This window comes from Microchirus variegatus (assembly GCF_963457635.1).
Source record: "Microchirus variegatus genome assembly, chromosome: 16".
NCBI classification, from domain to species: domain Eukaryota; kingdom Metazoa; phylum Chordata; class Actinopteri; order Pleuronectiformes; family Soleidae; genus Microchirus; species Microchirus variegatus.
In genome coordinates, this window is record NC_139817.1 from 21,341,112 (window position 1) to 21,366,721 (window position 25,610).

Here is a 25,610-nt window from a genome sequence, read left to right on the forward strand (position 1 = left end):
CTGATTCTTATCACACTCATTTAGGTTTTCAGGTTTCTGCAAGTAGCCTGTGAGCCAATTACCGTGGTCGCCCTCCTGCTCGGCTGAGTCAAAGCGGCCTGAGCAGCTGTGAACCCACAGCCACCAAGAGCCAAAGAATCACGTCAGCGCAGGAGGTTAATCCTCACACCATCCCCTCTGTCTTCACAGACACTGATGTGACAAACAATTATCAAACAGATGTCAGTCAGAAAAGTGAAAAAATATGAAGATTTTCTTATTTAACGTCAGCCAGAGGAAAACACTGATGGTCCATTTTGTTTCATTAATTGTAATTAAATGTATTTGATCTACAAGTGTGCACAGCATCATTTAACTCACTTATATCAACTTTATTTGACTTCATATATCGGGCAGCTGCAAAAAACTGGTTGACAAAGTTAAGAAACATTAAGAAGACAACTATTTCTGATAGATGTTAAACAGTTTTGATAGTATTCTAAGAAAAACGTTGAATATTTGTGGGTTCAACCTTGGTCCTTTTGTTTATCCCACATGATATTAAACTTACTATGTCAAAAACAAAAGAGGAATATTTAGATTTCTTGTAAATGTATAGACAAATAAACATTTGTGGATACTGATTCAGTTGAATACCAAATTAAATCTCAACACTGATCATTTATGTAGAGTCAATTAGGTTCAACACTAGTTGAAATGGGTTAACGAATGCTTTGAGTGACCCGAATTGGAGAAAATACTAATTTTTTGAATCAGAGTCATGGCATAAATCCATCACATCTTAAAGGTAATTAAAACCTATGTTGCTAGATTATGACTTTAACTAAAAATAGGTAAATTCTGAAAGTCATAATTGAGTATTTAGGAAACTTCACATGCTGAACTACAACACCACAAAGTTTAATAGTGGTTTAAAACGAATCATATTTACAGTTAAGATAAACATTAAATATTTTTCCACCATTTGCTCAGTAATCCTGTAGTAGCTCTGACAACAGGGAAAACAATGTAAGCAGTGTCTTTAATACTATAATTTACTCTCATTAAATGATGATAACGTTTCATTTAATGAAAGGAAAGGTGAGAAGTAGTTAAACTAGTTTAAAGAGGAGGATGTTGACAGGAAAAGTGATGAGCTGTGAGCTAACGCAGCTAATTCATCAGTAGCCTCTGTGAGTGGACGGTTAGTCAGTGTTTCTGAATTCATACGTACTTTTTCACGTTTTAAAGCAACGATTAAACAAAGAGAACAAAACAAAACAAAAGCGAAAATAAAACATCCACTCACCAAAGTCTCCGGACCTTGAGGCGACTCTCGGCGCCTCTTCCAGCCGAAATCTGGAGTTAAAACGCGGGTATAAAACAAACTTTTACAGCGACATGTCTGTCTGTCGGAGCTCCGTCGTGTGGGTTTACGTTGAGCGGGAAAACGGTGCTCTCCTCCTTTTCCACACAAAAATGTCCCCCCGATACTTTTTATACTTGTCAGACACAGTTAATTCCAACACTGAGAACCGGAGTGTGGGTTTGCTAGCAGCTTTGTGTCCCCGGCTGTCTCATGCTCCTCCTGCGTCTCGTAGCGGATTTTGAAAAGTGGCTGATGGAGGAAGGGGCGGAGACTGACCACAGCCCCGCCCCCTGTTCTGGACCAAACCAACTACACTGCTAAAAAAAAGGATAAATTAAGGGGACTCAAAATTCACAGCGAAAAATTTGATAATAGAAAATATTTCAGCTGAAAATCTTTACTTTTATAAAGTAATATTACAAACGGTTTCATAATCACACAGACAATCAGAGACTGTGATGATGATTAAAATTACCTTTATTCTTTTTAGTACTAGTACTAGTACTAGTTCTATTCTGTTCTAAATTGTCTTAATCTGGTTCATAATCTTCCATTCATATCCCCGCTTGACTCACATCTACACAATAATATATGCAACATTTAATGCGGAGGTGATGTGATTTAATTCTGATGAAAATAATCAGAACATTCTGTTAACATGGCACAATCTTATTCAAATGTAATAATATCAGAATATTGTTGTCAATGTCTACAAAAAAGGAATGAAAGAACAGTCTACGTGTCTTAATCTGATTATTATTATTTTTCTCAGAAAGACCTTATTGGTCTTTGGTAATCAGACAAAGCTGTTTACAATGGGGAGTCTTATTCTGGACCAGTGTGGACAGGACCAATAATACAACTTTGTGTATGAACAGAGAGAGTGAGGGTGGATTTAATCTGATTAAGTCATAAACATGTCCAGAAAATGCAACAAATATTTTGAATACTCCATCTTAATCTGCTTAATGTGTATTTCAAGTTCCTGCTTTAAGTAAAATAAATCAGGAAATGCAGTTTACATGGAAGAGTCTTAGCCAGACCACGAAGAAGAAGTAGAAGAAGAAAGAGGAGGAGGAGGAAAGGTATTTAAGGTTAAGGTAAAGTACAGGTAATAGGAGGAAATTATCAAGGTTATTGTAGTTTAACATGTTTTATGTAGATAATTGGGTTGAGTTGGCTCATCTAAGTCAGAGTTCTCAAACCTGCGTCCCGCCAGTCGATGTCCTGCGGCCCTACATTTATTTTGTTTTATTTTTATTAAATTACATTAAATTAAATTAAATTTAAAATTAAATTTTATATGAACTTGTCTATTGTATTAATTACAATTGTATATGTTGATTTAATGTTTTAATTCTGTTTTATGCAACAGCATGATGGATTATTATGGTATAATTTTAATTCCTAATCACTAAACCGTTCGTTTCCCCCCCGAATTGTTGGACATTTTTCACTTAACCCGGCCCATACTGACCAGACTAGAAGTTCACTGGTCAATTTGAGTTTGAGGCCCCTGATCTAAGTGAATCAAACCTAGTCTTTCATTTAATTTTGCTCATGTTTTTTTCTCAGATTGAGCTCCTGAGACGCCTGTCTGACAAACAATGTGATGTGTCTTATGATGGTTATTTGTTATTATTTATGTTGTGTTCATGTGTGTCTTTAGTCTATTGGTTTCCGACCTCAGCACTATGATGCACATTGTCTTATAGACCGTTTTATTTTAGTCAGGGATAGATGTTCATCTGTCCTAATACACATTTCAATGTCATCTTTTGTTGGGGTTTTTATGACACAATACTTATTATGACATAATTTGCTTCTTGCACCTGGCAAATATAATAAACATGTACAACAATGTATTATATATATTATTATAACGATTATAACACACCAATAATATTAATACATAAAGTCAGTGATGTTTACTGTATGTGCTTGAGGTTGTGATACTGTGAACATGTGTGGTGTTCAAGCCTGAAAACTCCATTACCCACAATGCCACAAGGCCCCGACTACAACAGGGTGGTGTCCAGTCAAACACTGAGCTATGTGTGTTCTGTTTTTCTGTTTTGCTGCAGTATCATTGTGGTTGTGGCATTGTTTATCAAGCAAATGTTTGTTCTCATGAATGATTCTACTTTACCGAATACGTCTCAACTTGTTTGTGGACTGACAGGTTAGTTAAAAAACACAGGCATGTTTTCTTTTGCTTCCCTCGACAAACCTGGGTTCACTTCCTTGAACATGGGTTTTGACTTTTATCTGAGGGAAATTCTTCTTTGGTGCAGTTTGAAACCCGCTGGGAACCAATAGCATTAGTAGACACACACACACACACACACACACACACAGAGACACACTGGATGTTGAACTTTGACCTCTTTTCTCAGAATTTGACAGCAGTGTGAGGGGAAGTGCTGAGCTCGGTCTTGTTTCAGTTCAGAAGTGAAACGAAAGGAAACAGTGGATCAGGTTGTTTTGTTGCAGCAGGAGAAGGAGAATTATTTCACTTGTGGCAGAAATGTGGAAAGCTTTGTCCGTTCTGATCTCTGCCTACGTCTCAGTGCCGATTGTTCTCTACCTGTTCCCATGGATACTGGACTACGCCATATTTGCTCACTTGTGTAAGTAATGTGTGTTCCTTGTCCAGATGGTTTAATCCATTTTCAGACAACTTAGATCAGCATAACTCAATATTTGTACATTGTACTGACGTGAAGCAACATCACAGTGTGATTATGTTGTTTCAGTCAATCAAGTACATTTTTTCATAGGATCATCATGTTAAAATTTCTTAAGCACTCAAGATCTTTTTTTGTGTGGTGAATAAAATTCAGACATTCTTTAAAATAAGAGAAGGAGAATTTATTATTTACGATGATTATTTATGTTTGAAACTATCAAAGTGAGTCAGGTTTTGGGATAAAGTTGGGGGTAAAGTTATGGAACAAACTCAAATTAAATTGTGAAAAAACTCTTTTGGGGTTCCAGAAAGTTTGAAATGTAACTCAATGAAAAATGAAATTGAAATGAAAAGTCTAGTACTTCTAGGACTCTGCTTTTGATTAAAAAAAATAAAAATAAATATGTCATATATATATATATATATATATATATATATATATATATATATATATATAATTTGAGAACTCTAGAACATCATAATAAAATTAATAATAACTAAATTCTCTGCTGACTCATTGACTCATTGATAAAATAATAAAACAATAACAAACAAACAAAAAACTAAAAAATTGTAAAATTAAGTAAATAAGTAGTGATTGGACTTTTCCCTTAAAAATAACAACACGATACAATACTTTTGAAATTTAATGAAATATGGTATGATATTCATTTTAATTTTTTTTTACACACATGCAATGTAAACATATAATATTCAATGCTCAATCTCTGATTATAATGTGAATAGCTAGTCCATACTGTATATATTCTGGAAATTGTCTATAATGTACATTATATATATTCTATTTAACTTTTTCATACTCTCAGTATTAATGTTTTTTATATGGTACTTTTTTCAGTAATTAATTTATTATATTATATATATATATATTTATTTATTTATTATACTTATATCTTTACTGTCTTGCTGCTGTAACAATGTAAATTTCCTTACTGTGGGACAAATAAAGGACTAAAAAATAGGATCTAATCTAATCTAATCTAATCTAATATGACACTATATAATATTAGGGCTTCTTAATTGAGATAAATCACATTTATGTTCACTGCAGAGTTTGTTTTGGATTACTTTTAACAAAACAAACACAATTATTTCCTTATTAAGAAATTCTATATATATATATATATGTTTTATTTGTTTTTCTTACACAACATGTCTCATTAATTTCTCATTATTTAGCAATAGAAAATGTAAGATTTAAACAGGACTCCACTCTAATATCATAAAGTATAACTTATAATAAACTGCTAAATTGGACACCACACTGACCTTGTGTGCTCTCGTGCGCTGCAGTGAAGATTCCATTCTTCGTGGATCTCAGTCGACCTGAAGACGTCCTGGATCACACGTGCAACTTCTACCTCAGCACCGAGGAGGGCGTCTCAGTGGGAGTCTGGTTGGTCATTTGCTGATTCCTTTTTTTTATTTGGGGTCCTTTTGAGTGCCTCGGCCGCATTTGAATGTAGCATAAGCGCATGCATATTTGGCGCAGGTGGCTCCTGAGTGAATGGGACTGCGGTCTCTCCTCATTTGGCAGCAGAAAACCACTTGAAAACCCTACAGTAGGTGAGTGGATTTGTGTGTGATGCTCACTCTTTCTCTGTGTGTGTGTGTGTGTGTCTCATAGGCATACACTCCCTGCCAGCCAATGGGAGGAGGCCGCGGGGAAAAGCCCTGAGTGGTACCGAGGGACGCTGGGAGATGGCCGTCCTGTTATTATCTATCACCATGGAAACGTAGGAACCAGGTGGGATGAGAGTGGAGGGATAGAAGCCCTTGAATTGATCCTAATAGAGTCTAGTGGGTATTATTACGTGACCGCAGAGGCTGTTTCCACAGACACAATGAATGCACGTGAGGGTTTGTGTGTCAGAGTCTCTGGAGCCGAAGCGTTTGTTTGTTTTCATTGCTCTTCTTCATGTCTCATTTCAACTGCAGGGCCAAAAAAAACAGAGTCGAACTGTTGAAGGTAAGGTTTACGTTCATGAATCTGGTTCCTTTTATTTTCACCAGCTGAAAACCTGAAACATCGGAACCTGTATTAATTATTTCAAACCGATTATCAAAATAGTTGTGGTTTAATTTTACTAATTGATTAATAATTGAATAATTAATTAAAGGGAATTCTTCAAGCCTGAGTATGTATTATAATTCCACATTTTGTGTTTTTACATTGTTTTCTATCAATGATGTGGCGACCCACTTTTTAAAGAACACTAAAATATATTATATTTGTGACAAGAGTATCATTCATATCATTTTGAATTGGTAAATGAATCATTTTCAAGAGATTAAATTAATTCAAACATTATTTAAGCTTGTGAATCATATACACATAAATCTAATTTCAAAGATATATATATATATACATATAAATTGTGTTCTATTCGTTTTCGATTATGCGTGACTTGCAATACAAAGTAGGCCTACTTGAAACTTGACCTTTGACCTTTGGCTTTGAGATAAAACCTGATTTATTTTCTTTTGCAGATCTTGAGTACAGCAGATTATCACGTCTTGTCTTTAGACTACAGAGGTGAGATGTTGTTGCTCTTTAATTTGATTTTGCAATTTTCGGTAAATCTATTCACGTTAGAGACAAATATAATCATTTTGTATGGTTTTATTTGAATAGGGTAATATATATATATTTTTTATATATATATTCTTTCTTTTTATACCAGTAGTGACATGTAAATAAAGTTAAATGGGTTTAATAAAACACACAGTGTTATGTGAATATATTGGTGAATTTGAGACTGTCATTATGTTTTCTTTGATCAGGTTATGGAGACTCCAGTGGTGAACCAAGTGAGGCTGGCTTGACCAGCGACGCCCTCTACCTGTACCAGTGGGTAAAGCAGCAAAACAGAGAGAGTTTTGTCTGTCTGTGGGGACACTCGCTCGGCTCTGGGTCAGTTTCTCTCCTGACATAAAACTAGTACTTTCTCCACTGTCCACGAATAACTAAAGCAATTTTTTTTTTTTTTTTTTGCAGAGTGGTAACAAATGCTGCTGTGAGACTCCAGGAACAAGGTGGGTTTAAGTCAGTCTGCATGATCCATGATGTTTATTTTAAATGATTACACTGCTGTCAAATGACAAAAACAATGGCCGAATTCCATTGTGCTGCTTCCTCTAAAAGAAGCCCTGACATTCTAAATCCCATACTGATGCCTCCATTTTAAATCACGTTAAATGAAACAGTTAGGAATGTCAAGTTGTTGCATACGACACTATAAACTCAGATTAAAGTGTTTACATTTGAGTCTCATTTGAAAAACGCTCTTATCATATTAGTTTTTATAGTTTTTAATTTGTCAGTTTTAATAATTGTTGTTCCCTTTATTGGATTTTGCTGTTTTTATATTAAATTTTGGACTTTTGTTTAAAGTTGTTTTTTTTTTTTTAAGTTTAAAGTTGTATATCATCTGTAACATTAGGGTCTCCTGCTGACGCTTTAGTCCTCGAAGGTCCGTACACAAGAATGAGAGAAGTCGTGGCCATTCATCCGCTCACTAAGGTGAAACCATGATGTCATGTTTCTCCCTCTGTCACACCTCATATTTGATCTCACCACACCTATATAACACACACTTACTGTGATAACCAAGTTTAAACAGGTCAACTGTGTAAACAGCCTGAATTTAACACTTTCTCCATCCATATATTGTTTCTTTCAGTTGTACAAGTTCCTCCCAGGATTTAAGAGGCTGGTTTGGAACATTCTGGAAAGGAACAATATGGAATTTGCAAATGATAAAAAGTAAGTGTGGTTGACAGGAAAAGTTCCTCTTGTTGGTTTATCGTGGTTACACGACCATAGTTTGGATTCATTTTATTGAATTAATCTCTAATCATTTTTTTCACAGTTTGAAGACTTTGACCAGTCCACTCCTTATTCTACATTCAGAGGATGACAACATTATACCGTATCAGATGGGTTTGAAGGTACAGCAGCTCTTCCTCATCCTTTCATAACATCTCAGTAGATGCAACTGACTCTTTCTTAATAACATCTATTTTTTTTTTTACCGCGTGCAGCTTTACGAGATATCGCTCCAGACTCAGAAAGAACGCAACTCAGACGCTCCGGTCGAAATGGTCTCCTACAGCGCAAATCTTGGCTACTCCCACAACCGCATCTACTTGGACCCCAACCTGGCAAATGTAGTCAGGTATGTTTTTCTGTTTAAAACTGGCATTGTATTTATTTGAAGACAGCTTTAGTACTGTGCAAAAGTCGCATTAGATGTGTCATTTTAACAACGCTGTAATGGCCATACGAAATAATCATTTCATTCAAGACCTGCTTGCTTGAGCATTACACACACGTGTGGTACGAGTTAATCCTGAGAACACCATTACTATGTTAAAACATACAGTATATACAGAGGTTATAAGAATGTGCAATGCACATCTAATGAAAGACACCTGAGCAAAAAGCGCTAAATTTTTTTAAAATCGGATAGTTTAGTATATACCAGTCTGTCTATCTGTCTATCTAGCGCTCGGTAGCTACCTAACTAGCATCTAGCTAACTATCTGGCTGTCTGTCTGATAAAAAAGTCCTAGTTTAGTATGTCGTCCAAATTATGACAAAAAAGTCATAGTTTAGTATATCCCAAATTGTCTGTCTGTCTATCTATCTATCTATCTATCTATCTATCTATCTATCTATCTATCTATCTATCTATCTATCTATCTATCTATCTATCTATCTATCTATCTATCTATCTATCTATCTATCTATCTATCTATCTATCTATCTATCTATCTATCTATCTATCTATCTATCTATCTATCTATCGCTCGGTAGCTAGCTAACTAGCATCTAGCGGGATCGTACCTATGTTCCCCGGGTCCTATGTTCCCCGTTTTTCCCAAAAAAGGTCCACTTTGTATGTGACAGGGGAACATTGGACCCTTTTTTTTGAAAAAGGGTCCTATGTTCCCCGGTCACATACAAAGCGGGGAACATAGGACCCGGGGAACATAGGACCTGGGGAACATAGGACCCGGGGAACATAGGTACGGTCCCGCATCTAGCTAGCTGCAACAAAACTAATGGTGAGACTTTTGCACAGTACAGTTTGTTTGCATCGTGCACATTACAATTTAATCTCCATCTGCTTGTTATTGCAGGGGTTTCCTTCAAAGGCTGAGACAGTAGAGTTGAGAAGAGTTACCGTTTCTGTCATTTTACCTGTTGTCGTTTCTGTACTGATGACAGAGACGAACGTCTAAAACTGAAATTAAAAGCACTTGATGTGACACAGAATGTGCGGTTGTTTTTTTTTTATTATTGCAAGACTGGTAGAGAAATACTGTAGTCAAAGTACAAAGTAAATAGTTCTCTATCTTTACAGTGACAAACACAAATTAATAGAAGAAAATTTGTTCAGTCTGCTGTGAATAAAGGCTTTGTCGCTCAGTGCTGCGTGAAGGAATGTCGTCCAAAAATTCAGTGGAGTCAGCTGCTCCGCGACTGAGACCCACTGAATTCCCCGACCCACCCCCGTTTAAATCTGAGCAAATCATTTGAAAATAGTCAACCTCGTGCTGAAGGACTGTAACAGACAAGTTTCAATGCCCAGTGCTTTGTTGGTGACGACGAAAGGTGTTTAACTGAAGAAACAAAACAAACACAAAATGTGCAGATGTGGTTTCAAGTGCTTGAACTTCTGAGTAATGTTTGTAAACATAAAGGCAGGCTTTTTTTTTTTTTTTTTTTTTTAAATCTCACATTTTCTTCAGCGCTCTGACCGTTTCCTCGATGGCCTCTCGCGGCTCGTTGGGCGGAGGGATTTTCAGGTCAGTGGGCTCGACGCCCCACACCTCAGTGGCGTACTCGGTGATGGTGCGGTCACTGGAGAACTTCCCCGTCGCTGCGATGTTCTTGATCACCATCTTTGTCCAATCGTTTGGTTTCTTTCAGAGGAAATAAAACATTAGAAGTTAATTTTTTGCAACCATCTGATTCCTGCCTTGGTAAATGTTTTTACATTTTTACCATATTCATAATTCTCATATTGTGCTATTTCTAATTGACAATAAGTTCTTGATATTGTTGCTTTATTTAGACCAGGGGTTCTCAAAGTTTTGATACCTGAGGGCCAATTTAGGAACCCAACATTGGACTGAGGGCCGCCAAAGAGAAAAAACAGAAATAAATCCCATTTGTAATGATTTTAATGACCAGATTGCAGTTCTACAGTTTAGCGTTAAGTAATATAAGCGTTAATATATTGTAATTTAAGCGTTAATATAATAACGCTTTATAATTTACTGGGTAATTACCCAGTATTTTGGCCATTGTTCTTACCTTCTAATTACAGGTTAATACCAAGTAACACATTTCTGTTACCATATATTTACTGGGTAAATAGCTAGTAATTGGGGGCTGTAGCTACCTGCTTATTACCAGCTTATAACCCAATAATACACTAAAATTCACCAAATAGAAACCAGGTAAATACCCAGAATTTTTGTTTACACTTATTGGTCTGTATCCAGTTATGTCCAATAAACATTTAACAAGCTTAGTAGCTCCTGGATTAAAACTATCAACTGTAATTCATTGCGGGCCGCCAGAAATGTTTCTGTGGGCCGCCATTGGCCCCTGGGCCGCACTTTGAGAACCAATGATTTAGACTACTTACTGTTCTTGGTGTATTTGCGCATGCGTTAGCATAATTGCGCAATTCCAACGGTTTGTGAAAGCTGAGGTGTCGCGCGTCAAAGCTAACATGCGTTTATTACGGCAATTTCACCTGCGCTGTTGCAGGAAGCCGGCGAATCAAGCGTCTTTGTCGCCAGAGAGGAGAGAGTTGGAAAAATGCCTTGAAACTATGTTCAACACGCAAAATCTGGCGTTCACGTACAACTACAGTGTTTTCTTGAAATATAACCTTTCGTTTTTCTTCATTTTAAATTGTTAATACACTACTTTAACATGCAGCAAATTGTAAATAACTGCCAGATATTGAAGGTTATTCTGGAAAAATTGGCAAAAGCACTTACTCATTATCTAGCCTTTTTAAGGTTAAGATAAGCAAACAAATTCCACATGGACTTCTTCTTGAGGCTTAGGTGTTTAAGGGTTAAAATACCTTATAAACATTACTATAAAAATAAAATAAAAAGGTGGACAAATGAAAATGCAATTGTGACTCAAACCAAGTCTGTATGACGCAGATTTTACCTCATAGAGTTGGCTGACTTTCTCTTGACATTGCATATAGTCTTCAAAGTCTGCAAACACTTTGAAACTGGGGACAGATAAGAGAGAATAAAACTGTCAAATCTGAAACTTTAAGACAAGGGATCTATCACAAAAGAAACTGAAGTATTTGAGTTCACGTTACTCACCGGTCATGTTTTAAGAGCATGTTTGTGAGGTCTTTGAAAAGCTCGGGATTTTTGGGGCTGAAAAACCCGCTCATGATCTGGTCCATCACTTGTTTCAGCACAGGGATCTTCTTGTAGTACGCCATGGCGTCGTATCTGACAAAGGAGGAAAGGGAAAGGTTTGCATTAGCATCCCCCACAAAAAATTCTGAAAATACAAAAAAAAAAACAAAGGGAGATTTCTTCACCCCCTTTTGTCCATCTCAGCCACGTCCTCCACCCTCATGCCAAAGATGAACAGGTTCTCCTCTCCGGCTTCCTCGGCCATCTCCACGTTGGCTCCGTCCATGGTGCCGATGGTCAGCGCTCCGTTCAGCATGAACTTCATGTTTCCTGTTCCTGAGGCTTCAGTGCCAGCGGTGGAGATCTGCTCCGACAGATCTGTAGCAGGAATCACTGAAGAGGAAGAAATATTATCGAGTTAGCATCTTATACTTAAAGCTGCAGTGCGTAACTTTTTGGTGATTTGATTTTTATTCTGTCTGTGTTTGGTGTTTATAAACAGAAACAATGCAACATCCTTTGTGTGTTGTGTCCATCGTCTGAAAAACATACTGTCAAGCAAAACTAACTGAGGGAGCGCTTGTGTGTATACAGTGGCAGCACATGGATGAGCGGGGGTTTTTCAGTCTTACAACAATCTTTTTTCAGTTGTGTTGACATTAAACAAAAAAATCATTTCCTGTGTGCAGTGCTGGAATGTTTCCAGGCAACGTAAGATCAAATCGCCTCCATACTGACAAACAGAGTTGGTGGTGTGGAGCTGATCGGCTTAATCTTCATTGTGTGTTACCTTTTTCTGCGAGAGACACTCGGTAGTTCTCCAGGAAGATGACCTTCAGCTTGTTTCCCACCACCGGGTCGTTGTTCACCACGTCAGCCACTGACGTGATCAGCTTGATGATCATTTTTGCCATGTGATACCCCGGAGCAGCCTGTAGAGGGCGACAGCGCATGCATGACTTTACTGGATAAGACACAACAACACTGTATTCCGGTTGTATCCGTCATGCATCTGCATTTGTTGCCCGTGTTTGCTTTAGTACCTTTCCACCAATGATCACTGTCCGTGGCACAAACGGCGCAGTGGGATTTGTTCTGATGCCTTCGAACCAAAACGACAAAAACAGTGATTTGTTACAAGTGATGAAATGATGGCAAAAAAAATCAACGGCTGGTCAGTGAGGGGGTTGTTTTTAACCCAGGTTTCAAGTTGTTGCCTTTTGCCTTCCTAAAAACAATGGGTCTCATTCGTCAACCATTCATGAGACGAAATTTCTTCATTACTATTTAGAATTTTTAAGAAGAAATTCTGAAATTCACCAGTGTTTCTGATCTGGAATACATTTGCACAAACTTCAGGGCACATTAACAACTAGTTATTGTGTTTTCTTCAATTGTATAATATTATACGATTGACTATATATTAATATTCTGTTCTATATTTTCGTAGGGATATACAATATTGGACTTATAGGCGATATATCCGCAGAGCTTGAGCTAATAACCAATATCAAAATATATAAACACACACATTTTTTTCCCCTGCGACCAGACGTCATAATATGGCAAAATATGTGAACATAAAATATATATATATATAAGTCGAGGTGGTAGCAGCCTCCTCAGTCTGTACTGTTTTAGTCATTAGTCATATTTAGGATCTTGGCGTGTTTGTCAATATCTGATAATATTTTAAAGCTGATATCGGCCGATACAGATAATATTATCATACATCCCTATTAAAAAATGTAGATGTTTTGATGGATATAGGGCGGCCGGTAATATGATTTAGACCAGGGGTCACCAACGTGGTGCCCGCGGGCACCTGGTAGCCCGCAGGCAGCCAATACGGTGCCCGCGGGCTCACTTCACTTCACCTCACTTGCATGTATCCGTATGATTGCTCAGTAAAATATCTTTGATATTGTTTATAAAAACTGGTAATCGTTAGGAGTAAGCACTGGAATTAATGTGTATGCAGTTGAATGCATAATATTAATCATTTAAATGGTAAACAAACAAAAAAATATTATATGGTAGCCCTCCATATTATTTTTTACCCTTCAGGTAGCTCTCTGTCTCAAAAAGGTTGGTGACCCCTGATTTAGACAGACAGACATTATATAATAATATAATGTAATCATATAATATAAGAGACAATATTATATTAAATAAGAGATTCTTATTAACTGCAAACCTTTTGGAACTATATATCTGTTTATCCTCCTGGCTCAGACTGTTGTGATGCTATTCGAGAATTTTTTTCATGACTACATTTGTACGATTTGGTGAGTTATAGAATATAACAATAGAATATAATGCCGCTTTTCCACTACATGGTCCCTGAACACGGTTTAGTCCGTTTTCCATTATTATAGTACCTCCTCAATGTGGGCAGAGGCAACACCGCATTAGTTCAGTACTTCCTGCACAAGACTTATGACCCACCCGTGAGACAGTCACTGAACTGAAATACAGCTGAATTAGATGTGTTTTGGTTCACGGTCGCAGGCTTTCAGCAGTGCTGTCGCTAAATTTACCAGACCCCCCCGGTAATATTGAAAATTTAGACATTTCCTTGCTAAATGTTGGAGATTAACACACGTTTTCAATGATTTGTAAGTCTTTTAAATTGATCTACAGTTGCACGACATTGTTCTGTATGATTCTTGTGTCGGACATCGCGCTCAAGACTCTTCCAGTACCGTATTTTCCGCACTATAAGGCGCACCTGATTATAAGGCGCACCTTCAAAGAATGTCCTATTTTAGAACTGTTTTCATATATAGGGCGCACCGGATTATAAGGCGCATAGAATAGAAGATATTGCAGTCAAACGTTTGACTGGGGTTGCGTTATGCATCCACTAGATGGAGCTGTGCTAAAGGGAATGTCAACAAAACAGATAAAGTCAAACTTTACCAATTGATCCATATATAAGGCGCTCCGGATTATAAGGCGCACTGTCGTGTTTTGAGAAAATGAACGGCTTTTAAGTGCGCCTTATAGTGCGGAAAATACGGGAACTGACCAATCAGTGAACGGCAGTCTGACAACATCATGCATAGTGTCGACTCAGCTCATTTAGAACGTCGCCAGAGCAGGTACTAAAAAAAACTACCAGGTACACGAGTCGTGCCGGGACCATGTAGTGGAATAGCGGCATAAGATACTATTATAGTGGGAATATAAGCATAACAGTGTATTTTAACTCAGGTAAAGCCATTATTAATGTAAACTGCTGATAAACCTTCTCCAGTTTATCACGGCCACGTGACCTCATGGAAAATTTTGAATTTTATTTGTATGAACTTGCTCAAAGCATAAGTCGGGTTAGGAATTTTCCACGTCACGTCAGGACATGTCGGACTGTGTTATCAAACAAAAAGTGTCTTCACATACGGTTGTACATGGCGATGATGTGCAGGCAGTTGAGCAGCTGCCGCTTGTACTCGTGGATTCGCTTCACATGGACGTCAAACATGGAGGACGGGTTTATTTTCACCCTGTACGCCGTCTCCAGGTACTGAGCAAACTTGGCCTTGTTGTCCTGTGGAAAAAAACACACACACAAAAGAGAACAAGGTGGGTGAGGAATTTGCGTGACTTTGGCAGCACGGACTCGGTGATAAAGCTGCTGAAGAACATGTGAACATGAACACAATGTGAATGGAATGATGCAATGCACACGTTATAGAGGCTGCATTGTTGGTCAACACTGACACGCAGGGAAAACAGGTTGGTTGGTGGTGTTTTTTTCTTTTTTAAAAAAAAAATTGTAGTGGCATCTATAATGTTTTATGCTTTTTATGTTTTTTGTATATGAATATGTTTTATTCCATGTCTATGTTTTGTTGTGCTAGGATTAGAGGTCGACTGATATGGGTTTTTCTATTTTTTGTTAAATCAGGGCAGCCAACGACTGATGTTTGATGCCAATCTTTTGGGCCCATAGTGAATAAAGTATTTAGCCAATTTTTATGATAGAATCGAACAATTTATTCATTACAAATAATAGAGTAAAAAAATGGTTTAACTTAAGTAATCAGTTGCTGAACACTATCTCCAAAATAGATTTAATGTCTGCTCTACAATTACGCACAGCATTTTTCATGAAAAATAATGTATAAACTAAATATTAAGTATATACTGAGCTCCTAAAGGGACATGGAAAAAAAAAACAAAGAAAAAAAACATTGGAGTTTGAAAAAACTACTTTTGTACTATTGCTCGCAAAAACTTTGCGCCATCTTGCAAAACTTTGCGCCATCTCGCCAATGCTGCGTTATCTCGCCAAAACTTTGGTTCACCTGGCAAAAACTTTGCATTAAAGGTGAAGTAAGTAGTTTATAGTGCCATCTAGAGTAGAGGCTGAAATTTACAAGAAAGAACTGCTCCTCTGCTCACCCCCTCCCTTCCCTGAGCGCTACGGTATTCTCAGCCGGTCAAATGTCGTCCTCGTCGTCTTTCTCCGTGTCAGCATATGAGGTTCGTGAGGCGAGGGCGAGCTACCGCGGCCGTAGCAGACGAAACGGAGAGAGTGGAGGCGGGACTTCCGCTACAAGCAAAGCGACGATTGATTTGTTCTCTCGCGTTTGTCCTTACAGGCTCCAGTAGAAACATGGCGTCTCGCTGCTAACAGTGGCAATGCAACCGCGGCCCGCGACCATGTTATTTTACATGACTTTTTGAAACACTACGAAAATGAAACAAAAACTATTATACAGCGACTAGACAATGCAGGAGCACATAATATGTATAAAAGAGTGGATTTTGGGTTATATAAACCCATAAATACTACACAGTGTCCCTTTAAGTGGCAAAACTTTTGCCAGATCTCGCAAAAACTTTGTGTTAAGTCGCAAAACGTTTGCCAGATCTCGCAAAAACTTTGCGTTATCTTGCAAAACTTTTGTGAGAACATGCAAAACTTTAATTCATTCATTCATTCATTCATTCATTCATTTATTCATTCATGTACTTCTGGGTCAGTTTGTCGTAGTGAGAGCGAGAGAGAGCGCAGTGTCCCTATAAGGGCTCTGTAAGTACATGGAACATGTCATCAGAAACAACTAAAAATTTAAATAAAGTTTTCCTGACTTGGTGACACTTTTCAAGTTTACAGAAAAAACAAAATGTGTGAAGAATCGAACGAGTGACTGACAGACTCTACCTGTTTCACTTTAGAGACGTCACGGATGAACGCAGCATCCTCCACCAAGTCATTCAGCTTCTGAAGCTGACTCAGGTCCTTTACGTAAGTCTCCCCGATGGCCTGAAACAGACACGGATGGAAATGTGTACACAACAAACTCCGGTGTGTTTACAACACTTAAAAAAAAAAAAAAAGTACAGACTGTAAAAGAGACTAGAGAAGAAGCACACAACAGCAGGCGGATGTATTATTGGAGGATTCTTTGGTCTAAACCAGCACACTGAGTCGTGGCAATTTTTGTGTTTGTTGCTACAGCAACTGGAACAGACCTCAGCGATGAGCTCCGCCAGTCCAGGATTACAGAGCAGCAGCCAGCGTCTCGGAGTGATGCCGTTGGTTTTGTTCTGAAACTTGCCTGGTTCCAGGTCACTGAAATCACGAAATCTGCAGAAGGACAAAAAAAAATTGAATTAACAGCCTCAGCTACAAAAATATTTGATTTCCTGTGCATTAAATGAATCAGAACCAGTTTGGTCTGAGCCTGAATATTGTTCAGCGCATCTATTCCTGCACCTTTATTTTCTAATATTACTTTACATTTTAAAGTAAATTTTAAAGAATAACATTTCTTGTATATGCACTTAAATTTGGCCAATAAATGAGTTTACATCTTCATATTTTATATCTGGATCTTTCATATGTATACCCATATCTACACATAATTAATATTTGCATTAATATCAATATGGCATATATTCACATTTGTACCTTACTATATTTTATACAGTCTATATTCATGTGTGTCTTCTGGTGCTGTGCTGCTGTACCCTGGAACCTGAATTTCTACCTACCTACCTACCTATCTATCTAAAAAAGGACTCTGAAAAGCTTTTGTTTGCTGTATTTGACTTTTTCAGTGTGTCTATGTATTCGCTCACAGTTGTGTGTTTTTTTTAAAGAGGTGCATGCGATAGAGTGCGGGAGGCTCACACGTCAGTCTTGATGATCTTGGAGTGTATCTCAGCGACTCCGTTCACGGCGTGAGAGCCGACGATGCACAGGTGAGCCATGTTCACTCTCTTGCAGCCGTCCTCCTCGATCAGAGACATTTTCCTAATTTTGTCCATGTCTTTGGGGAAAAGGGTTGCGATTTTCTGCGGAGGAGCAAAGCAAAAGACACAGGCTGGTCATAAATCACTGATGTGGTTCTGACCTTAAAGCGACAACAATCTTTGAATGTGCTTTACAGAAATAAAGATGTAAACATAAAAATGTTACTTTAAAGAGTGGAAGCATGGACAATGCTTGATAAATAAAATGTTTCTGTAATGGTTAATACACCACAATGTAGAAGCTCTTTCACCTAAATTATATATATTTTTAATGCTAATATAAAATTAATATTGTTATCCATGAATTTTTAACTTAAAAATAGTAAAGTACATTATTATTTCCTGATTACGATGGCAAATTATAGTCATTATTGTTCCGTTTGTGTCACTGATAGATGATAGATGATGATCTCATCCGGAGCCGGACAGTAACGGAGTACATTTACTTGAGTACAGTACTTAAATACAATTTTGAGGGATCTGTACTTTACTCAAGTATCATTATTGGGGAGGCAAATAATGTACTCTTTACTCCAATACCTTTCTATCCATAACCGTGAGTACCCTTTACTTCTTCTATAAAAAAAAAGAACTACAACAACTCCATGGTCAGATTTAGTTGAGAGACGAAACCATGGACGAAACAATGGATGAAAACACAGCAGGTCCATCCCGGGAACGTACCTCGTGAGACTATTTCAATTTTCTGAACAAGTTCATGATAGTGTTCGCTTCAAGTGTTTGCTGTGTTTACCAAAACAAAACTTCATCAACAACTACAAAAATTAAAGGTGCATTATGTAATAAACCATAAAATCCTCCTAATATGTCACACAGACTCAGGAATAATGTTCATATAACAAACTGAACTCACCAACAACAACAGTACAGACAAAATATTTTCCTTAAAAAAAATCTTTTGCAGACTGCAAATCATGTTTATGTTTTGAATCATGTTTTGGCATGTGGCGCCACCCACTGGCATCTACCAATCATTGCAGTCAGTAGAGCCTCAACTGCAGAGCAACCACGGGTTGCCAGCTACTTCTGAGCTATAATGGAAAACCTAAAAGACCTTGGTATTTTAAATTTGAGTGTAGTAACCGTTTTTGGCCACATTCTTACATATGGCGCCTTTAATCTTCCAATTTGAGGAAGCATGTCAAGGTGTGCACATTGCAATAAACTTCCTTACATTTCTAAGCAAGAGTGTTGCCATTGTGCCACTGTCTTGTGGGCAAGTGAGAAATGTTAAATAAAGCAACATGGTAAAAAGATGAAAATGACTTAATTTTACTTTCAATTACTTTGACATTTTTCAAGGTATTAACATTAACATTTTTCATAACTCCATGTAGGACGTTTCTATATGTAAATGTAAGAACTGTGGCAGTAGTAATGCAATATTTAGATAATGTACTCTTGTACTCTTGATACTTTTAAAAACAAGTACTTTTACTTAAGTAGACATCTGACTGTAGTACTTTTACTTGTACTTGAGTAAAATTTAGCAAGGGGTATCTGTACTTTTACTCAAGTAATGAAGCTGTGTACTCTGTCCACCTCCGATCTCATCACATTTTTTAGTTTTAAGCAAGTTTTAAGTTGGTCAGTAGTAGACAAGTGGTCTACTACATTTTAAGCACTGTACATAAAGTAAAATCACAAAAACATGACAAAACCAAATAAGTTTAGAGCAGAATTACAGGTAAAAAGTTTTAAATCCTTATGAAGTTGTAAAATATTAGAGAAATTCACTTGTAAGAGCAGCAAAAAAAGGGAACAGCAAGAAAATAAGCAGTGAAATTGTATAAATATAAATAAAGAAAACATAAAAATGCAAATTGAAAGAATAAACATAATACGCAACATGGAAAGTAAACCTAAATATTAAAGTACAGGATTGAGATGACGTCAAAGAAGCAAAGTAAAGCATCAGTACGTACATCGAGGTGGCTCTGGTTGATCTGGTAGATGATCTGCAGGTGTCGTGGCAGAAGATTCTCCAGCAGATGAACGGGCCATCGCTCCAGAGCCTCAGGGAGAACGGTGTGGTTGGTGTAGGCGAAGGTGCGTTTGGTGAGATCCCAGGCCTGCGGAGACCAGAGAGAGTGGAGTCTGAGTGTTTGTCTCATTCAACGTTAAGATAAACAAAGAGAAAACAGCTTTCCTTCTCTACCCTCCAATTGTCTTAAATGCAAAGTTAGACCAATGTAAACATCTCCCTGCTCCAATTCTATTTCTGGACCTTAATTCCAGCCTGTTCCAGCCTCTCACCGTGTCCCAGTCGAGCTTCTCGATGTCCACAAAGACCCTCATCAGCTCTGGGATGGCCATGGCTGGATGAGTGTCGTTCAGCTGGATGGCGACCTGGAAAGCACAGATGATGTCACATAATGATCTCAGGTTATCTCTTGGCAGCTAATTATTGTTATTGCTGAAATCTTTTTTTCTGCTTGATTATACATATATATACATATATATACATATATATGTATACATTGATCATCTCTTCAGGATGCAGGCTTCACCTTTTGACCTTTACTTCGGTCAAATTTAAGCCCCTTTTCAGCACCTTATAGCTGTGCTAAATTTATACGAAGAACTAACGCACTTAAAATTATTATTTCACATTAAAAGCGATGGTGTTATGCTATAAGCCAGTGATTCTCAAAGACTGGGGTGGAACCCACAGATGGGTCGCAGGAGATTTTATGTAGTTGGTTGATATTAAATATTTTTTTTATCAGATGACCTATAGGTTGTGCTGAATAAAAGCTTATAAGACACTGTATATTGATTATTATTTTCGCGTATACGTTTTAACTTCTTTTTTTTTTTTTTCATTAACTACAATGACCCTGGTTATTGAATATGTCTGGTTTGCACTGTGGACTGCACCTACTGTAACTTTTCTGACACTCACCTGTTCCTTGTTCATATAAAAAAAACTAAAAACTTTAAATAGAAAGTTAAAAAAAAAAAAGAAAGAAAAAGAAACAAGATGGAGGCAAGCAGTGAATATGTTGAAATTGGCACCGTGCTACTGGCCACAGTTAGGAAATGAATTGCTGTAATGAAACTCACTTCCTCTGAGACATTTTGACAGAATTCTCACCTTGTCAGGGAAGTTCTTGAAGGACATGCGAGCGGGCGTGCCTTTCTTCGTGGTCTTGAAGCGGCGGATGATGTCCTGAAGCGTGGCGGCCACCACAAAATACTCCTGCTTCAGACGAAGCTCTTTTCCTTCAAAGAACTAAAACAAAACAGAGACACAGGAGACGTAGATATTCGATCTATAGAATTGAACAACAATAGAAGCATTTTCTGATCAATTTAACCGAAATAAGGGCTTATAGCAACTTTAATTCCACATGTTTTTCCCTGTTGTCAACACGTAGTAAAGATATGACAGCTTATACAACTTACTCCTTATTACTTTCTTGATTCATTGATAATCTGAGATCTCATAAATCTCAAAAACACTTGAACTCACATTGTCGTTGGGGTAAAGCACACGGGAGATGTTCTCTGCCAGATTTCTGTCCAGCACAGCCTCGATGTAATCTCCAACATTAACTACAGACAATTGAGTCGACAATTTAGCCACACTGATGACGACTTTAACATCTGCATATTATATAACACAAACTCTGCAGAAGAGTAAAGAAACTAAAAAGTTGTATTAAAAATTATATGATAAATTATGTTCTACTTACAAATAAATCTTGAAATATCATGTTTTTTAATTGTATCATTTTGCATGGATGTTTTCTTATGACTTATGTTTATATTGATGCTTGGATATGATACATTTCGATTACATGACCCTATATTCCCAGTTAGTTCCCCTAAATTCCCATTAATTCCCATGGAAAGCTTCCAACATGGAATATTTTCCAAAATTACTCAGCTTACTCTTCCCATGGTAATTTACCAGAAATTTACTGGAAATGTTTCCACCCCTTTGCAACCCTACTTTTAAATGATGACTGTGGCTTCAGGACTCACAGTCTCTCAGGTTGAAGTCATTGGGAGCGCGCGCAGACCAGAGCCTCATGGTGTTGACAGTGTTGTTCATGTAGCCAGGGATGGGCGTGTCGTACGGCATCGCCAGCACCACCTGAGAGCAGGAAGTAAGTGAAAACGCTGAGTCACGCAGAGGGATTATTATTATGTAGAATTACTGAGAAACAGACCTGTTTTAAAGAGTCAATTCACAGTCACATTCACAGCAATAACATATAACTAAAGACAGATATTACTAAATACTGATAATCAAAAATCTAATTGTGCTGAAAACAAAAAATAAATATCTTAATATCTAATACAATGTCTGTAATCTACTCAGGTCATTGTATCTTTAAGAGTGTAGATATTGTTAAAGATGTTTCACCTATTATCCAAAAGGTTTCTTTAGTTCTGAGAGAGAGACACTCTACTCTCGCTGCTGTAACACGAAACGCGTCTTTAACCGTTAGAAAAAGATAAAGATGAGATTAATAGTGTGACTTTGTCCTTGTTAAGCAAAACCTTTCTCGCTGTGAGGCACCATGCCAACCGCTGAACCACTGTACTGCACTATTTGGTAAAATTGGTCACATTTATTGACGTGGCACATTTAAAAATGACCCAAAGTGAAAATCTATCTATCTATCTATCTATCTATCTATCTATCTATCTATCTATCTATCTATCTATCTATCCATCTATCTATCCATCCATCCATCCATCCATCCATCCATCCATCCATCCATCCATCCATCCATCCATCCATCCATCCATCCATCCATCCATCCATCCATCCATCCATCCATCCATCCATCTATCTATCTATCTATCTATCTATCTATCTATCTATCTATCTATCTATCTATCTATCTATCTATCTATCTATCTATCTATCTATCTATCTATCTATCTATCTATCTATTTAGCTGGTGTACTTAAGTACAAAATTCACATATCCGTACTTTACTTTGTTATTTAGATTTTACTCCACTACATTCCCTCTAAGTATCTTTGTTACTCGTTACTACCTAATAAAATCAGACGAAGAAGAGCTGGTAATGGTCTGTATTTATATAGAGCTTTTCTAGTCTTGAAGTCAACATGGGGTTAAGTGTCTTGCTCAAGGACACTATACAGAATAGACTAGCAGAGCCTGGAATTCAACGCACAGCCTTCGAGTTGAAAGACAACATGCCCCATGCACCACTGACCCACCATTGCTCAATCCTAACTTTTACTTCTAAAAAGTAAGATCATTTTATATCAGACAATTACTTTTGATACTTAACTACAGTAAATGACTTATACTTTGAGGCGTTTACTTAAGTAATATTATACAAACTTTGGCCAAAGTCATTTTCTGGTAACATACTTGTGCTTTTACTCAAGGGCCTGAATACAACGTGCTCTATGTACCTGAGTGTCGACCCATTTGGGGCCTTCTTTGGTCTCCTCCACTCGTCCATAGAAGTGAACGGGCAGCATGTACTCGGGACGCGCTTTCTCCCAGGGGTTTCCATGTCTCAGCCAATCATCTGCCTCCTCCAGCTGCAAAAAGTCCGCCCAGTGCAATGATGACAAAAAAACCAAAAACACAGCCATTGAGCAAGACGCTAAAACGTACATTCACAGTTGACAAGGAGCGGGTTTAAACCATCCGTGGTCATCAACCTCGGTGAAAACACACACACACTGTGCATCGTTTCAGAGGTGCATGTTTACACTGTGGCTCGCAGCGCTCCAGCAGCAGCACCACGTTACAGTTAATGTTTAGCCTGTAATGTATTCTGACCTAATTCACGTCCACTTTGGCCCCCTTTTTTTTTTTAATCTTTGACCCCGCCGACAGCGAGAACAAGCAGAACTCTAATGTCCAAAGTGAAAGATAAGAGCAGATTTTCTTCACTTCTGTTTCTGCAGAGAAATCTTTGCCACAACATTTTAAGGGGGAGGGGGGGGGGGGGGTGTGTGGAGTAGATAAGATTAGAAGAAGTGTGTAGAATACAGGTGTACCTGCCAGCCATCTCTTATCTTCTGGTTAAAGATTCCATATTCATATCGAATCCCATAACCGTACGCTGCCAGACCCAAGGTGGCCATTGAATCCAGGAAGCATGCTGTGTGTGTGTGTGTGTGCAGAAGAGTAAAAGTTAAAAAAACAGCACTACAGTAGAGAACATGTGATTAGTGAAGTTCCTGCAGATAAAAAAAAGGGGAAGTTTGCTGTTTATTTGTACATTTTTAAAAAAAACAGTCAACATGTTGCAACTTTTCTGTGGCTCGGAGTTTCATCACATGTTCGTTGTGCATGCAGAGGAATTTGATGGACAAGTGCCAAAATAAACCAGCGAGTAGTGAGTTTGCATGGGGAACAAATGACTTTTAATACATTAGCAAAGGTTTGTGTTTGCATGAAGGGAACTCCTACTTCCTCTCTTTTTGTCCCCCCCCCCTCCTTTGAGATTTTACCTGCCAGTCTGCCAAGACCTCCATTCCCCAGACCTGCATCCTCCTCCATTTCCTCCAGCTCCTCCATGTCCAGGCCGAGCTACAGCAGAGGGCGACAGGAAAAACACACACACACACACGCTTTATGAAAGGTGGTTGTTGTGTCACGTTTCAGCTTCTCTTTCCTGTAAACTACCTGGTAGATGGCTTCATCGCAGGCGTTCTGCAGCCCCAGGTTGATCATGGTGTTTTGCAGCGTCCTGCCCATGTAGAACTCCAGGGACAGGTAATACACCCTCTGGATGACAAACGTAAACAAACATGTTTACGCATAAAGAGATCTGACATTGAGTACAAATAAGTACGTATATGGAAGTTTTTTTAATAATATGAATGAAAGAAGAACCTTTTTATTCCTGCACAAAAGCACAGTGTAAACAGGACACAATGACTCACTGCTAGGAAAGTTTCATGCAACAGACAAACACACACTAGGAATGACTGTAGCGAGTTAGAGTGAACAACAATGAGTTGTATATAAAGTTTTTCTTTACCTTTGGGTCTGCCTCATAATAAAACTGCTGTGTTCTGATCCATCTCCCCACCAGGTGATCCCTCACAGTGTGAGCCAGGGCAAAGTAATAATCCCTGGGCGTTGCAATGTTCCTGTCTTTGACCAGAGTGAAGTGCAGGTGTCGGTTGAAGCCCTTCTTCAGCTCTGACACGTTCTCCACGCCCGCGATGCCTCTGATGCTGATCTGCTTGCGCTTCTCCTGGTCGGTGAGAGGAGTCGCCATTGCTGGGTTCAGAGGGGGTCGGTGGTGCTGGGGTCGGTGATGGTGATGCTGGAGAGGAGCAGCAGCTGCTGAACTGAAGTTGACACAGGAAACACAGGGCAGTTGTCCTCTCAGGAGTCTCCGCCTCTCGCCGCTGTTGATTGGGTGAGAGCTGGAGGAGGGTTTTCACCTGTCCCGCCTCTGCTGAGCTGCAGCACGGAAACAAAGGGTGAATTCCAATTCCTTGCTTAACCCTCGCTCTAAAAAATGCGCGCTCCCTCTAGTGCAAGTGCTGTCCCGATTTTCAGAAAAATTGAGTTGAGGGGCGAGTTTAAGGGCTGTATCGCCCTCAATATTGAGATTTTCCAAGACCACCCTTGGGTCTACCCAGAATGCATTGCGTGTTTTCACATAACAAAGATGGCGTCGAAAGCAGCGAAGCGAGTGCGATACAAATTAAGTATTTTCTTTGTTAATAGAGATATAAAAATTATGAAAACAATTGTATTATCTTAGTTAAGGCCCATATTATGGATTACTGACGTCATTGTTGCGTAACATTTATTTTTTATTTTACGATCGTTTGTCAATTGCCGGCCGGTGCGAACACGCGATCGTTCGCTATCGTTTACTTTTC

At 38.2% G+C, this 25,610-nt stretch overlaps 2 protein-coding genes across 3 annotated transcripts; one reads left to right on the top strand and one right to left on the bottom strand.

Moving 5' to 3' along the window:
• The first annotated feature begins 3,678 nt into the window (after positions 1-3,678).
• On the top strand, positions 3,679-9,323 carry LOC310938552 (lysophosphatidylserine lipase ABHD12-like). The gene is made up of 12 exons (XM_083903072.1): positions 3,679-3,978; positions 5,352-5,454; positions 5,686-5,805; positions 5,997-6,027; positions 6,549-6,594; positions 6,843-6,972; positions 7,057-7,094; positions 7,502-7,581; positions 7,742-7,824; positions 7,931-8,009; positions 8,103-8,236; positions 9,204-9,323. Exons 1-12 carry the CDS (start codon positions 3,876-3,878, stop codon positions 9,229-9,231), a joined length of 975 nt encoding a protein of 324 aa, XP_083759198.1. The 5' UTR covers positions 3,679-3,875; the 3' UTR covers positions 9,232-9,323.
• Positions 9,324-9,473: 150 nt separating this feature from the next.
• On the bottom strand, positions 9,474-24,994 carry pygl (phosphorylase, glycogen, liver; the record flags this gene model as incomplete). Of its 2 annotated transcripts, XM_083903030.1 has the most annotated exons (21): positions 9,474-9,686; positions 9,805-9,989; positions 11,263-11,329; positions 11,430-11,564; positions 11,657-11,864; positions 12,262-12,403; positions 12,515-12,573; positions 14,874-15,021; positions 16,645-16,746; positions 16,956-17,070; positions 17,617-17,780; positions 19,685-19,831; positions 20,016-20,108; positions 20,857-20,994; positions 21,235-21,317; positions 21,750-21,861; positions 23,166-23,297; positions 23,763-23,866; positions 24,219-24,297; positions 24,394-24,495; positions 24,752-24,994. In XM_083903030.1, the coding sequence occupies 21 exons, from the start codon at positions 24,992-24,994 to the stop codon at positions 9,683-9,685; spliced, it is 2,562 nt and encodes an 853-aa protein (XP_083759156.1). In that variant the 3' UTR covers positions 9,474-9,682. The 2 variants fall into 2 exon arrangements, with proteins under 2 accessions (XP_083759156.1, XP_083759155.1); XM_083903029.1 differs by lacking the exon at positions 9,474-9,686 and having other exon boundaries at positions 9,748-9,989.
• Positions 24,995-25,610: the final 616 nt, after the last annotated feature.